The sequence below is a fragment of the Fundulus heteroclitus genome, chromosome 7 (assembly GCF_011125445.2).
Source record: "Fundulus heteroclitus isolate FHET01 chromosome 7, MU-UCD_Fhet_4.1, whole genome shotgun sequence".
NCBI classification, from domain to species: domain Eukaryota; kingdom Metazoa; phylum Chordata; class Actinopteri; order Cyprinodontiformes; family Fundulidae; genus Fundulus; species Fundulus heteroclitus.
Window position 1 is genome coordinate 24652433 of NC_046367.1, and position 14391 is coordinate 24666823.

At 39.4% G+C, this 14391-nt stretch overlaps 1 protein-coding gene across 4 annotated transcripts in view; it reads right to left on the bottom strand.

Annotated features, from left to right (window-relative positions):
* The window catches only part of uggt2 (UDP-glucose glycoprotein glucosyltransferase 2), a 61990-nt gene that overhangs the window by 25964 nt on the left and 21635 nt on the right, over positions 1-14391 (bottom strand). For all 4 annotated transcript variants that reach the window (XR_004931390.1, XM_036139243.1, XM_036139241.1 and 1 more), the window contains exons 22-30: positions 14041-14247; positions 9065-9196; positions 7192-7322; positions 6892-6984; positions 6694-6796; positions 5455-5534; positions 470-659; positions 209-367; positions 16-101 (exon numbers count right to left, since the gene is read on the bottom strand). Coding sequence is in view for 3 of the 4 variants with exons in the window: in XM_036139243.1 (XP_035995136.1) it covers positions 16-101; positions 209-367; positions 470-659; positions 5455-5534; positions 6694-6796; positions 6892-6984; positions 7192-7322; positions 9065-9196; positions 14041-14247 (1181 nt within the window). In the remaining variant the exon portion in view is untranslated. The remainder of the gene's footprint in view (positions 1-15; positions 102-208; positions 368-469; positions 660-5454; positions 5535-6693; positions 6797-6891; positions 6985-7191; positions 7323-9064; positions 9197-14040; positions 14248-14391) is intronic.

The following is a 14391-nucleotide window of genomic DNA, read 5'->3' on the forward strand; positions in this document are numbered from 1 at the left end:
GATTGCGAGACTCACGTGACAATCTGATAGATGTCCTCGGATCTTCCTTTACGTAACCTTAGGATCCAGGCTCCTGGATTGGCCTTCAGCTGGAAATATCCCTGCAAAGTTTTCTCCGCATTAGCCCAGGAAGTCTCAGTCCAACAACTAGAACCACATCGGCTCCATCTTTTCAACACAGCGCAAGAAAAGTAAGACGGATGCTGACCAGATTAGCCATGACAATGGTGTCATACATGAGCGGTTCCTGACTCATGCCCAGGGTAAACTGTAGTCCGCGAGGTGGCTGGCCGGTTGATAGGTCAAAGCAGTGGCCCTCCAGTAAAAGGTGTTCCAGTTCAAATTCTGCTGCCACAACCCCATTGACCTGTAGAGAATCATACATTAAAAAGCAACAGGAAACCCCTGGGAGGAGAACAAAAGTACTCTGCAAAGACTATTGGCTAGCAATGACTAAGCACCTTTATACCTCCTGCAAGTGGATGTTGTCCAGGTCGTGGAGGCTGTGGTCTGCCTGCACCATCCAGCTCTCCGGTGTGATCATGTTAAGGGTAAGGAGGAGAGATTCTGGGAGCTCCGTGAAGCGGGCCACTGGCCCCGGAGACGCCGTGTCGTTGGCCAAGAAAGCCACGTCGGGCTCCAAAACAAATCGGTAAAAACTGTGGAGAAAGACAAACACATTGTGATAAATGAAGTGCTTGCCAAGTTACAACCAAAAGATACCATAAAACAAATGAATAACTATTTGAAAGATTTAAACTAGTCTTTTATTTCCCTTTAAACACTGAATTTCTTTTTCCAAAACTGTACTCTGTAGCAAAATATGAAATTATAACATGATCTACAGTCTTAAGTCTGGGACAGCAGAGATAGGTGCAGGTGTGGCAGCTCTGTCTGAACCATTTCCTTAACGTTGAGGGATCTAATGCTTTATGCCAATAACAGATGAGCACAAGAAAAGTTCAGCCCTGAAGCAGCTCCAAGCTTATCTTTATGCTTAGTGCTTTTCTTAGTTTTCCTAATCAATTTTTGCTTCTTGAACTTTTCACATTTTTTTCACTTCACAACCACAAACTACCTTGTATTTACTTGGGATTTTATGAGAGACTAATACAAAGTACTGCATAATTGTAAGTGGAAGGAAAACGACGCACCATTTTATTTTCCCAAATTAAAGACTGAAAAAAAATGTGGCAGGGATTCGTCTTCACCCCCATTTCATCTGACAGCCCCTAAATAACACTGAATGCAACCAGTTATCAGTAGTTGTCCAATTAGTAAATTAAGAAGTATCATGAAGACCAGAGAACAAACCAGACATGTCAGGGAGACGGTTGTGAAGACATCTGATGCTGGGTTAGGTTATGAAACAACATACAAAGGTTTTGGAGAATTCACAGAGAACTGTTCAATCGATCATCAAAAGTATGGTGCAATCACAAACCCACCAACACAAGGCCATCCCATTAAACTGACAGGCAGCGCAAAGGGAACATTAATCTAAGGAGGAAAAAGGCACTCTGCTAACTCTGGACGAGCTGAAGAGAGTCAGGTGGGGGAATATTTTGGCACAAAAACTCATGGCTTCCACAAATTTTGTCCTGAGTGATAGGAAGAAAGTATTGTTGAAAGTAAACCATGTAAAGTCCAATCTTTAGATGACATTTCCCAGAAGCCTTTTAGAAGAAGGCGCTCCGGTCTGTTAAGACCAAGACGGATGGGGCTAAACACAGAAAGAAAACCTGTGGGAAGATGTAAAAGACTTGCAAATGGGATGTTTATAATATACGTCCAGAGCTACTATGCATTTTTTTATTTAACCATAGTTTAGATCTGATCACATTTGGGTTAGACGGGCCCAATCAAAGTCTAGACCAGGGATGGGCAACTTTCATGATAAAGAGGGCCACATTTTTTTCAGCACGACCATTGGAGGGCCACATGACCACGCACTTCAAATAATTGGATATGAAAGACGCTACAAATTATTCTCAATAAGAACAAATTTTAGATAAATTTATATCTGTATGTTTACTGCACCAACATATAACTATTTTCTGCATATAAATGCATTTTAATATGTCCTTAAGCAAAAGACAAACCGTTTGCTTTAAAAAAAAATTGCAAAAAAGGAATTTAAACTCCATATCAATGCATTCAGGAGCATGGGTCATCTCAAATTTACAAGGAAAGAGGCATAAAACGGAACAGAACTTACCTCAAACAATAATGTGTCTATCCAGAAACTGTGTGGGCTTTCTTACAATACTGAATGCTCTATAATTGTATTTCTGTTACTTTTTGATTATGCACATCTGTTAGCTTTTTATTCTGAAAAATCTAATGTCCCATTCTCCTGAATGCACCATAGCTTTCTGACGCTCACGAATTCATCACACTGAACGCACGTCTGATCGTCCGCTTAAGACAAAGCTTTGCAGTTTCAAAACTCACGTCGGCTCTCACGGTTTATTGTTGTGTGTAAATGACAAGAGACCAACAAATAAAAAAATTCCACATGTCCATACTTCTTCCCATTTTGTCTGAAAATTTTGACTTTCTCGGTCAAGTTTTCCCTTTATGCCCATGGCTCTTGACTTTCTTCCTCGCTGTTGCAAACCATGCCCTCTATTGTTTGGGTACGGCCCCCTATCGGTCAAAAGTATAATTACATTTTTTTTTTTTTTTTTTTTTTTTTTTTAATTTTTTTTATCATTATTAAATTATTATTGATCTATTCGCGGGCCGCCCTGAGTGATGACGAGGGCCGTGTGCGGCCCCCGGGCCGCCAGTTGCCCATCCCTGGTCTAGACCTACATTCAATATAATATCTCTGGAAAGACTTATAAATTGAGTTACAAGAGTTTTGTAAATATTAGGGGTGTAAAGGTCCACAAAACTCCCGGTTGGGTACATATTCAGGTTTAAAGTCAAGGTTTGATTTGCTTTCAACCAAGAAAAATAAAAAAGACTACATGATTTTCGTTTTATTTGCACAGCAGGAAACAGAGATCAATGTTGATGTTTAGAAAATTTTAAAGGTGTCATATCATGCAGAATACACCTGTTTAGCCCTTAAATACATTTTGTTGTGCAGTTGGAGTCTCACGGAGTGCAGAAAAATTTAACTTAGTCTCTCCAGGTACTGTGTAGAAATCCTTATTAATTCGGGGTAATTTTTTTCAGTCTGTTCAGTTTTCCCTGTTCTCTATTATGTTTTTTTTTTTTAACATATATGTGTAGTATTTGCTGCGGAGCTGCTAAACAAGGTCATTGACTTAGTAATTTTGTAAATCAGCCATTTTTATTTCAGTCCAAGCTGAAGGATGCTAAAGCTACAAGAGGAAAAGTGAAAATGTTCGAACTTTGGGTGTTTTAACCCACACAATTCATTACACCGTCCCCCAACATACTACAAAAATGGGGAGCGAGAAGTACCTCCTTTAGATTTAAAGAAAGGGCTCTCGCCAGCGCATTCCAGCGTAATATAACTTTACGCTGAAAGTTGTCAAAGTTACGTTGAAATTAAACCTTTACGCTCATGTTTAATTAGCTTAACAGTCACAACACAGAACAGTATGACACGGGTGTTTGAAAGCGACATAGAAAAGTCAATAAAGCTCTTAAACGTGCATCAGCTCAAATATAAACCTCCCAAACAACATTAAAGCTAGCACTAGCTGTTATCAGCCTGACGAACAGCTCCCTTTGAGCTGCACTACGCAACGCATCCACAAAAGAAGCGAAAAGACACACTAGCACACGTGTGTGTGGCCAGCCGTCCACCGTTACGCTGAAATAAAATCCTGGTGAGGCCCCTGAAACAGACAAGCCGCAAAACGAGTTGCTGTCAGGCGTACCTCAGAACCACTTTATACAGATCACAACTGAATGAGTTTAATGTGAAAAGGAAAAATGTAAAAGCATTATATGTCGCTTTTAAATAAGACTGCGCTCACATTTGAGAATAAACGTAATTCAAACGTAAAAAGGTGTTTCTCTGAATTATTGACTCAGAGGAGCTTAATACAGATACAAACTTCATTTTTTTGCAAAATAAAAAAAGCATACATGATTGTCCGTTTACTTCCCAATTATGTAGTATATGTTGGCCTATCACACAAAATCCCAACAAAACACATTGAATTGTGTGGTTCAATGGATATTAATATGTTTGCAAGGAAGCAGGGTTGTAAATAAAAAACATAGTTAATCTTACGTTTTTAATTCTGAGAGTTTCTTTTGGCCAACAGGTGCATGAACATGTTTAGTATTCAAATGGTTGATTTTCACTACAATAGCAGACTTGCTAATTTCTCCAGAGTGAGATGAATGTTGCCACTGGGTGGTGAGGGGGGAGTTATGGTTAAAAAGCTTAAACTCAGCTCACCAAAGGAAACATATAGTCTTCATTTTATTGGCTGTGATTTGTGACCAGCTATCTATTATCGTTAAGAGGTACAACAGCCAAGATAATTAAACAACTGATGCGGAAACAGATTTCATGCACTCCTACTGGCAGGAAAATCTCCATGGGTGGACTTTTAATACCGCCAAGCTTGAGGCTATAAAAGCAAAATGAAGCAGCGAAGTAGTAATAGGCACCTGTTTAATAACTTCCTCATTAAAAGGAAATAAATTGGAGAAAAGGCCACAACGGCATGTAAAAGGGCATTCGATCCACAAAAAAAACTGTATTTTAGGGCACTTAACATCAACAAGTCAGCCCTGCCGTGAGCTAATAGTTTCACCAGTGACATGTGCGCAAAGCAATTTGGCAGCAAGGCAGAAACCAACGCTTAGTTTTTAAAGAATTTGAGAACGGTGCAGAAATGTTGGAGGAATGCAGCGTTTACACAACAGCTCAACCGGGGACATCCAGCTTATTTATCCCACACAAATGTATCATGTTGCAATCTGTGTCAATTACAGCCATTTCTCGCTCGGGGGGACAGGAAGTTGATGGAGGAGGGACGGTGGAGACATGAATGATTTGGGGTCGAAGACTTGTTTACGTCAATAAAACTTCAGCTAGGAAATTCAGTTATATCCCTCGAGATTTCTGTGGACTAACCCAACAAATGACTCAACCTATATTGGAACAAAAAAAGAAATAAATAAATCATACAATAGCCACATTCACCCATGAGTCGGAACATTGATGCGGAGGGAGAAAAAAAAAAGATCTATGTATCCTTTTCTGTTTTCATTTTACTATTATTTCAACCGTCTCCTCTTGCATTTTCTGAACTGCAACAGTGAATGTTGGAAATTTGCTCAGAGATGCATGTGGGGGCCCAAAGCAATAAGGCGGTGTTATTAAGCAGATTGTATCTGTGTAGCACACTCTTACAAAGGGATGAAGTGCGGCTGAGATGCTAAGACCGCAGCAACAAGAGGATACACAAACAAGCCAAACAGGAAAATTTAATTACTGCTGGAGCTGGAGCTTACCTCTTGAGGGGCAACTCAGACAACTTGGCCCTGCAATTCATAAACACCTGCAGTTTCACATTGACCACTTGACTAAGCACCTGCAGCATTCAAACAGAAACAGAGGGTCTGTCAGAAACCAGGAGAAAAGCAATCCTGTATGCAGCAGAGAGATTAAAGAGAGATGGGTTTTTTTTCATGTATGGTTACAGCAGGTTTAACAATTAAAAAAATATATATATATACAAATGTTAGTTTTTAGAGCAAGTCTGATGCTTCAAAAATTAACAAAACATTTCAAAATAAGCCAAAGTGTTTGGAAAAATTAGCATATTTGTAATATGTAAGGGACAATGAGGTGTCTATCATTAGAAATTAATGGGCGACACGAAGGCATGAACCGTTTTACACGAAGCGTAGGACGGTTGCTTCCGCAACGTCCATTAATTTCTGATAATGGACACCTGGAAGGGCATTATCCCGCTTATACCATGGTCACTTATGAAATAAACAAATATTTAAACATTATTAATACTTTCATGTTTTTCCTCCCCATTAAAAGGTTTTTCACAAGAAGCAGCTGAGAGAACCATTTCTCGTGGTGACGCGTTGCCAAGGTAACCAGCATCAATGGTCTTGCTGTTACCATTTAATGTTTGAGCCAACGCAATAATTTATAACAATCAGGCTATTTGACTGGAGCTTTTTTTTATAGGCGTCCTATAACACTTTTTGACAGACATCCCAGCAGCCAATCAGAATCGAGTGTTTACGCTCCAGGCCATGGCAGAAGGGCTATTCAACCAGTCAAATCAAACAGCCAATAGCAGGGCTAGTTCAGCAACTATTTTCTTGATTAAAGGGCATACACCATCATTTGTCACAAATTTTCTGTTTAAATTGTCTTCAAGGTTGTAGTTTTCATTTTCATTGCCAAAATATATAAAATAGCTTGAAAAAAAAAAGCAGCACAGCAAGTTAGACGTTTTAGAGAAGTACATATTATCCACCAGAGAAAAACTAGAATCATAATCGAAGTGGGACCAGGAAATGATAAAAACGTCCAATTTTAAGAGTTTTGGCTTGTTCAGTTGCTGACTAAAAACTACAACACTTGTTTAACTGAAGTAGAGAATAAAAAAGTATTCCAACTTTGTGTGAACAGTGGCATGCTAGGTGGTGTGCTGCACTTTACATGTTGCTTCCTAGGTGAGGCTTAAAGACGCGAGTGAAAAGGAACAAAACTAGAGTATGTCTTACAATCAGGAGCGAGGAAATCTTCTGCGCTTCTCTAGTGAGGGGATCGACGATGGCCACGACATCATAGAATACCTCATTTTCACGTGGTGAAAGCTGGAGCACACTGTGGAGGAAATTTTCAAGTTTCAGATTTTTAGTGTGGTCTCAGAAAACTAAGGATGGTAAAAACTTAAAAAAAGAAAAAAGAAAAAAGCATACCTTTGGGTATCTTTAAGACTAACATCTCTTCTGACCTCTCCTTTAGGGGCTGCAGAGAGCAGGGCATCAACTTTCATGACCAAGTCACTAGCTCTAAAAGAGAAGAGGTCCATTATTTATAAAGCATATGAGTTGGGAGAGGTAGATCTGAGAATTAAAAAAAAAAAAAGGCCATAAAAAATGAAAGAAGTAGATGTGAAAAAGTTAAAACGCTGTACAGACTTCTATTAAAGACACTTGTGAGGAAGACAAAGTTACTTTTTGCTTCAGGTGGCTAGGCTGAAATGAATACAAACATACTGCTTTGGTTTCATCCCCATCTGTTTTACTTTGGCTTTGACTTTCTCTGCTGAACCACTCAGTGTAATCTTCTCAAGCAAGTGGAAATCCTCCACAGTGAATTCTTCTTGCTCTTCGAGCGGACCGAGGATCTAGCACAGAGAAAATATTGCAGTCAGAACTAGACTTTTTCCCATCCTTATCTCAGCGTGTATCGCTTAAAACTTGCCCGGGGACTTTCAGATGTAACGTGGCTTTGACACGGTGTTTTATCCCTACCACTGCTGTGGAGACACGCAGGATAATATTAATTATTAGTGCCCCCTCAGAGGCTGGCCTCCTCATCCCTGGCTGTCAACGTTGCCACCGATGAGACATCAGTCATCAGCTTTGTACACAAACACGCAAAGTACAATGTGGGCCACCTGTGACCTTTAAGAAGCAGACGTTCTGCCGATTTGACGGTGCTGAAAGGACACCCGGAAAACCTTGAGGAAAAAAAAAAAAATCCTCCATTGGCAGAGCAGCAAGACTCATATTGTAATGTGGAAAACGGTATTGGTAACATTTACCCAGCGCTTTACCTCCCTGACAGCATAATGTGCTCCTTTGAACTCATAAAAATAAAGAGAATAAACGGACATAAAACGCAGATGACTGAGACAAGCTAGCTGTGAGTAATTTTCACATAAATGACTGCGCCATGACGTAAATCAGTTTGAGGCGCTGAGGTGTGACCAATGAAAAGACTCATCGTAAGCTACTGCAAACATTTGATGGTAATTGTTGCCGCCAAGGGTGACACAAGCAGTATTTAGATTTAAGAGGTAATAACTCTTTCATATAGAACCAGGTATGGCTCCTTTTCTTTAAATAGGATCACAATTTGAAAGCAGCATTTTGTTTTTAACCTGGCTATCTTGGTCTGATAACATTTGTTTGATCTGTACGCAAATACTTTTACAGTACTGTACATATATTTTAAATTCCTTTGTCTTAAAGGTTCTTACGTAACCCCCTCCATGTAATTGCTACAGTTAATTATAAAGAGGTGAAAAATAAATTATAATTACAATAATAAAATTGAAACAGCATAAAGTGTTTGACCGACCCGCGAGAGTTTTAATAAAAGTGTAAATCTGATTTCTCTGTTACAGGTGCACCAAATGCAATGGTACAGCTTTGATTTTGAAGGCGACTATTTCCGTCTTGTGCTTATTCACTTCAGCAAATGTGTTGAACTGCACTTAAATATGTCAGCTAACAGTAAATTAACATTATCGATTACAATTGATGCAGAATGCAGAGTTTTTAACAAGGCATGGATTTTTAAACATTTATTTGCTGAAATCAACACTGGTGTTAAGTTATGATGATTAAAAATTGCAAAAGCTGAGATTTCCAAGCGCTTTCTGTGAGTGTTCATGAAACACTGTTCATAAACGTAAGTGACCCAAGAAAGGAGACTTGAGGAACCTCACATGTGCTGCTCAGATTCATAATTACCAAATGACACAAAATAATCCCCGTTTACCAAGTAGAATCAGAACCAATTTTGGACAATACCAAAACGCCCCACCAACAGATGTGTTTAATAATTAACTTAAACTATTAAATTAACTATCATCCTGGATGTGCATCTTTTACTCTGTCTGCAGCTGTGACATTCCAATTAGCTCCTTGTAGGGAAGAATACTGTAACGTCTCATCTTAACTTCTGACCATATTTGAGCAAAGGGAACATGTGATAGGTTGTAAAGTAGCCTCAATGAAAATCAGTTGAACTATTTTTTTTAAACGAGTTATAAAGTAATCAGATTCATGACGGAAGTCTGCTTCGGTAAGCTAATGTTCACGTGTTCAAATGATGCATAATAACATGAGGTCTACTCACTCTGCCATTGCTGATCACTGCCCGCTGTCCAGGACGGAGCTGCAGGACATCTTGACAGAACATCTGCTGACTGCGGATGAAATCAACTTCTAGCGTGTTGAACTTTTTCTCAAAGGCATCTAGGTCCATGCCCTACAGCAGAATAACAGAACTTTGTTTAGGATCCCAGGTACGCGGTGTAGTTTCTGAACGTCTGAAGGCTTTGTGAGGTAAAGCAACATTTTGTGATGCAACTGAAATATCCAATAGAGTAGCTTTAGGACATTTCTCCTCCATTCCAGCTTGTCAACAAAATACCATTCTGAGTGATGCATTGGTACAAAGGAATGATGTATGTGAGGCAAAAAATAATTATTATCATTTCATCCATCATTGATGACTTGCATCTGCACAATTACTGGGTTTTCAAACAGGTCTGTCAAAGAAAAGAAAACATTTTAAACAAGAGTTGTTAGAAATTGAAGAAAGAAAATAGATAAATCAATTTGTAATTAATATAAGAAACTCTTTATTACCACCACGGTCATAGTTGTTCATAATAAATTGGGTGTGGGAGTGCGTGTGTGTGTGCGTGTGTGTGTGTGTGTGTGTGTGTGTGTGTGTGTGTGTGTGTTTAGGGGCGGGGGGGGAGGTCCGGTTATTAGTTTCTCCAACAATTCTGTCCTCCGGAGATCAGGTGAAATACCAATAATGTCAGCGCAATTCAGTCAGCAAGTCTGTCTGGCAGCCAATAATAAACTTGTATCCCTTGGCTTCGGGTCTCAAGTCACAAAGCTGCTTCCTACCCATCTTTCCATTGCTATTTTCAGCCAGTACTCCCCTTATTGTTTAAAGCTTGTATAATTGAAAGAAAGTTTGCTACAGTAGTCCCAGGTGAAGCATGTGCGGTATGACTTACTCCTGACGGGATAGAGGGGAGCTCCTGTGTCAACGGATTTGTTGATTGGACTTTCCTCTGTGTGCTGCTGTGTGGGTGGATCCTGCACACAGCAGTATTTGGTTGTAGGTTGCTTATAGCAGCAGAGTGATGGTCAGGCTCGGCTGAACATACGTAGCTCAGTAAAAGGGTGATCGGGAGCTTGGCTATTCATCAGCCCCAGGACACCAGGTATACAGCAGCACTTTTTAGTTAAAAATGCACCGCGTGGAGCCTGGCTTTTGATGACCCCGTGACACTTCAAGTGGAATTGACAACAAGCAAACCACTTGTATCTACAGGGTGTGGAGCATCACGCGAGGCCCTCAAGGTATTTTGTAGTGAGCGGATTGGTTCATCAATCACAGTTTTCTCAAACTGTGAACATAAATCAAGGAAAAAACAAGCACAAGACAAATGTCAGCATGTGGGTTTACCCAACCATAGTTTTTACCTTTGAACACCCGCATGACTGATGATAAAAAAAAAAAATACACGTCTAAGTGGAATCAAATGCAACTTCTGTCCTAATAATCTTAAAGCCACAACAAGGGGGCACTCTGTAATCAAATCCTCCTTAAAATAATTATATTGCCATAGTTCTGAATGTCTTTAAAAGTTGAACTACATCATATTCTCCTATTTAAACCAGAAACACAGACCTTCATCAGTTAATAAAGTTTGAGATACAACTCTGTTGTTATAAAAATCTATAACAACTGGCACTTAAATATTTAATACTGTCTGGCTGTCAGCAGACACCATTCAAATCAATGAACTAGACTGTTTGGAAGCAAATATCTGATTTCTGGCAATTTGCCTCAATGGAATAAACTTTATTTTTGGGTACATCAAACAATCCTGTCATCATTGTTGTGGTGTAGCTGTTAAATCTGACCAGGCAGCATTATTAATATTACTGCAAAGAACTAGGGTACGCTTAGAAAAAAACTTAAATGGAAGTAATCTATTCTTCATTGAGTCTGCTCCTCCCTTGGAAAGCCTATTGACCTTATATAATTTTATATAAAAACTATATAAGATTGTACATTTAATTAAAGAAAGGGCATCTTTTTAAGGTAAAAGTAGAATCAATCAAGTCAGTTCTGGCCTACTTAAATTAAAGCCACATTTTGACTGCGGGAACCTTTTCAAGGAACCAGGGTACTATATGTTTCAGACTATAAGGCGCACTTAAAAATCCTTAATCAACAGGTTTAGGGGGTGTACTCTGCACGGACTCTGCACATACAGGTAAATATCACACTATAAATTTCTCGGAGGCAACAAGTCTTCACATCGAACTGATTTATATGTGACACCAAGCTTGATACACTAAGCTACTACAAGCAGGAGGTCGCAAGGACGCACAGCATCACAGTCCCTCTCTGTTCTCACTGACAGGTGTGCGGTGGGAGCCTGCTGCAAAAGAAACGGCTCTAGGTGCTCAGATAGCTAATCACACATTTTAACATCCATTCCACTGCTTCGTCCCACTGGCAGAAAGTGTGGGAATTGTAGGAATTTGCCACAAGAAATGTAGGCAATAGTCGCGACGTCGCAAGCTCGCGACAAGTCGCAAGAAAGTTGAACAATGTTCAAACCACAAACAGTGGAAAAAACATTTGAATAGCATATGTAAAAATGCTAACCAAACCGACAGCCTTTACACTATGCAAACGTAATCTATTAAAAATGTGCTATTATAACAAGACCACCAGGTCTCATCACAATATGTCACGATACAATCCAATCCAATAATTGCCCATCCTGACTGAGGATATCAATAGAAATGAGAGTGGACCAAAAGAAGCTTATTCAGACTGCAGCCCCACATAAACAGACTCAAATGAATTTTTCTAAACTAAACTAGCTACACTGTCAGATGCAAAGGTATTTGTTGTAGCTGCTTTCAGAGCCAGGGCAATTTGGTGCATTACACATTAAGGTTAGCAACACTGATCCTGTTAATGTGGAACTCAGATAAGCGCCTAGAGTCTTAGATTCAGGTAAAGGTCCACACTTTCTAAGGTAAATAGATTCTTGTGGTGTGCATTACCATCAGTTGTTGTATTAAAGAATCTAGCTGTTGTGTCATGTTGCTTCAGTGCTTCATAAACTCCCTTTCGCATCTTACTGATGTGAACACATTAGCAGATGACATGCAGTCACCCTCCCAACTTGATTTAATATACCAGACAGGTTTATTCTCAGACGTGGTTGAAATATAAGTTTCTTTATTCCTAAAATGATAACCTTGCTCCTTATTTAGATAGATGAACGTGTTGTGGCCCTTTTAAGTCAGCCTTTTGAAAAGCAAGGACACAGCAGATTTTCTCCTCTCAGCTCCTGTATATTAGTGTTAAAATAAGAAATGATAGGTTTAAATGTTCTTATCAGCATCAACTATTGCTGGTAAGAACTATTTTCTCACTCTGCTGAGTTCTCCTACTGTTCTGGGGGGTAGGGGTGCAGATCATCTGCCATTATCATATAACATAGAAAGTATCCCTGCATCAATGTGTGCTTCTATGCTCTTATTGTGTCTCTGCTCTGTCTTCTCTGACCACCAGTCGGTCGAGGAAGATGACTGTTCACATTGAGCCTGGTACTGCTGGAGGTTTTCCTTCCTGTTAAAAAGGGAGTTTTCCTTTCCACTGTCACTTCATGCATGCTCAGTATGAGGGATTGCTGCAAAGCCATGGACAGTGCAGACAACTGTCCACTGTGACTCTATGCTCTTTCAGGAAGAGTGAATGCTGCTTGTCAAGACGTGGTGCAATCTGCTGGATTTCCTTAAATAGGAAACTTTTTGACCAATGTGTATGATTTGATTGCATTTGACTTTGTAAAATTCCTTGAGACGACATGTGTTGTGAAGTGGCGCTGTATAAATGAAAATGTATTTGAATTGAACTACCAGAACAAAAAAAAAATGTTGCTTGCTTGTGTTGAAAAGCTTCATATTCAAGAAAACACTTGTTTTATTTGTCAGGAGGCAGATCAAGCACGAAGAAAAAAAAAAACATGCTATAAATGTGACAAATAAGTTACAACCACAAGGAATTCCAGAACATTGTTTTTTTAAATGATCAATATTAGATGATATCCCTGAGTAAATTCAATCCCCTAAATCTGTTGATACTGTGCCAGTGATTTTAGGCCAACTGCATCATGTTAACTATCAACATGTGTGGTTTGCACAGCCAATTTAAAAAAAAATCATGGCCTATTTTCACGTGAACCTTTGTAAAATCTGTATTAGCATTTAAGGTTTTTCACCCCTATCACATACCCAGTGAAAGAAGGCTGTTGCTGCATTACTCTCTCTCTCTCACTAAAGACGACATTCATAGCAAAGCCGGAAAATGAATTATCTAGAAGTCCTATAACAACAAAGAGTATGCATGCTATCATTATTTGCAAGATGTAATTATAGTGAAGACGACTGCGGTGTGTGAGAGTTTAGATACAGTTAAGCCCAAAATTATTCATATTCCTCTGCTCCAACCTCAAATCGGGGATATTGAACATGTTGGATTGTTTTACCCAAATATCCTAGCGTGTTTGGTGTCCTCCGCAGATAAACGAGCAGGTAGTCTGTTGAATGTGATGTTAGCCAATCAGTAAGCTAGGTGAGGGATATCCCGAGAGAAAAAAATTTTAAAAATATGCCTCCATTTCACAGTGCGGCAAGTGTAGATCCGAAAACCTGCTTTATCTAGGATCTTTTATTGTTAGGTGTGGTGTCTCTCAGGCTTTGAAAAATTGGTAGACTATTTCAAAATCCTGCCATGTGAACCAGCCTTTAAGGTATAAAACTTAGGCTACAACATACTTCTTGCAGTTCAAAATTGAAATCATGACAGTATTTGTAACTTTCTGTGTAATTAGCTGTACACCAAAAGCTGTATCCTAAGATTTCTCAATACCGATTTCTAGTACAACCACTAGAAAATGATACAATAAACTCTAGATATGAAAAAACACACAGGAAGGTCAAATGCTTTAACACACAGGACCTGATTTCAAATGTAAAATAAGTGAAACTTAACCTTACCTGCATCCCCAAGTCCTTGATCTTAGTTCCCTGCTGGAGGAGCTGGTTGCTCTCCTCTTTTAGGAGTTTCTGTGCAAACTCTGCTGCAGCCTTATTCTTCTGGGTGAGGAGCGAGGCCCAGACAGCTCTGTACAGCACAGTGTTATCTTCGCTGAGCTTTCCACTGGGGTTATCTATCACCCCTACACGCAAGCCTGGACTGGACTTCTGCACGCACACATAAACAGCGAAATAATTCACAGTAATTTCATAGATTCTCATCTATCCAGTGACAAGAAATGTTGTTGACAAAGAATCCGCAAGAGAGGCAGTCTTTTTTTAAATTTTGTGTGGATTATCTACTATAAATAC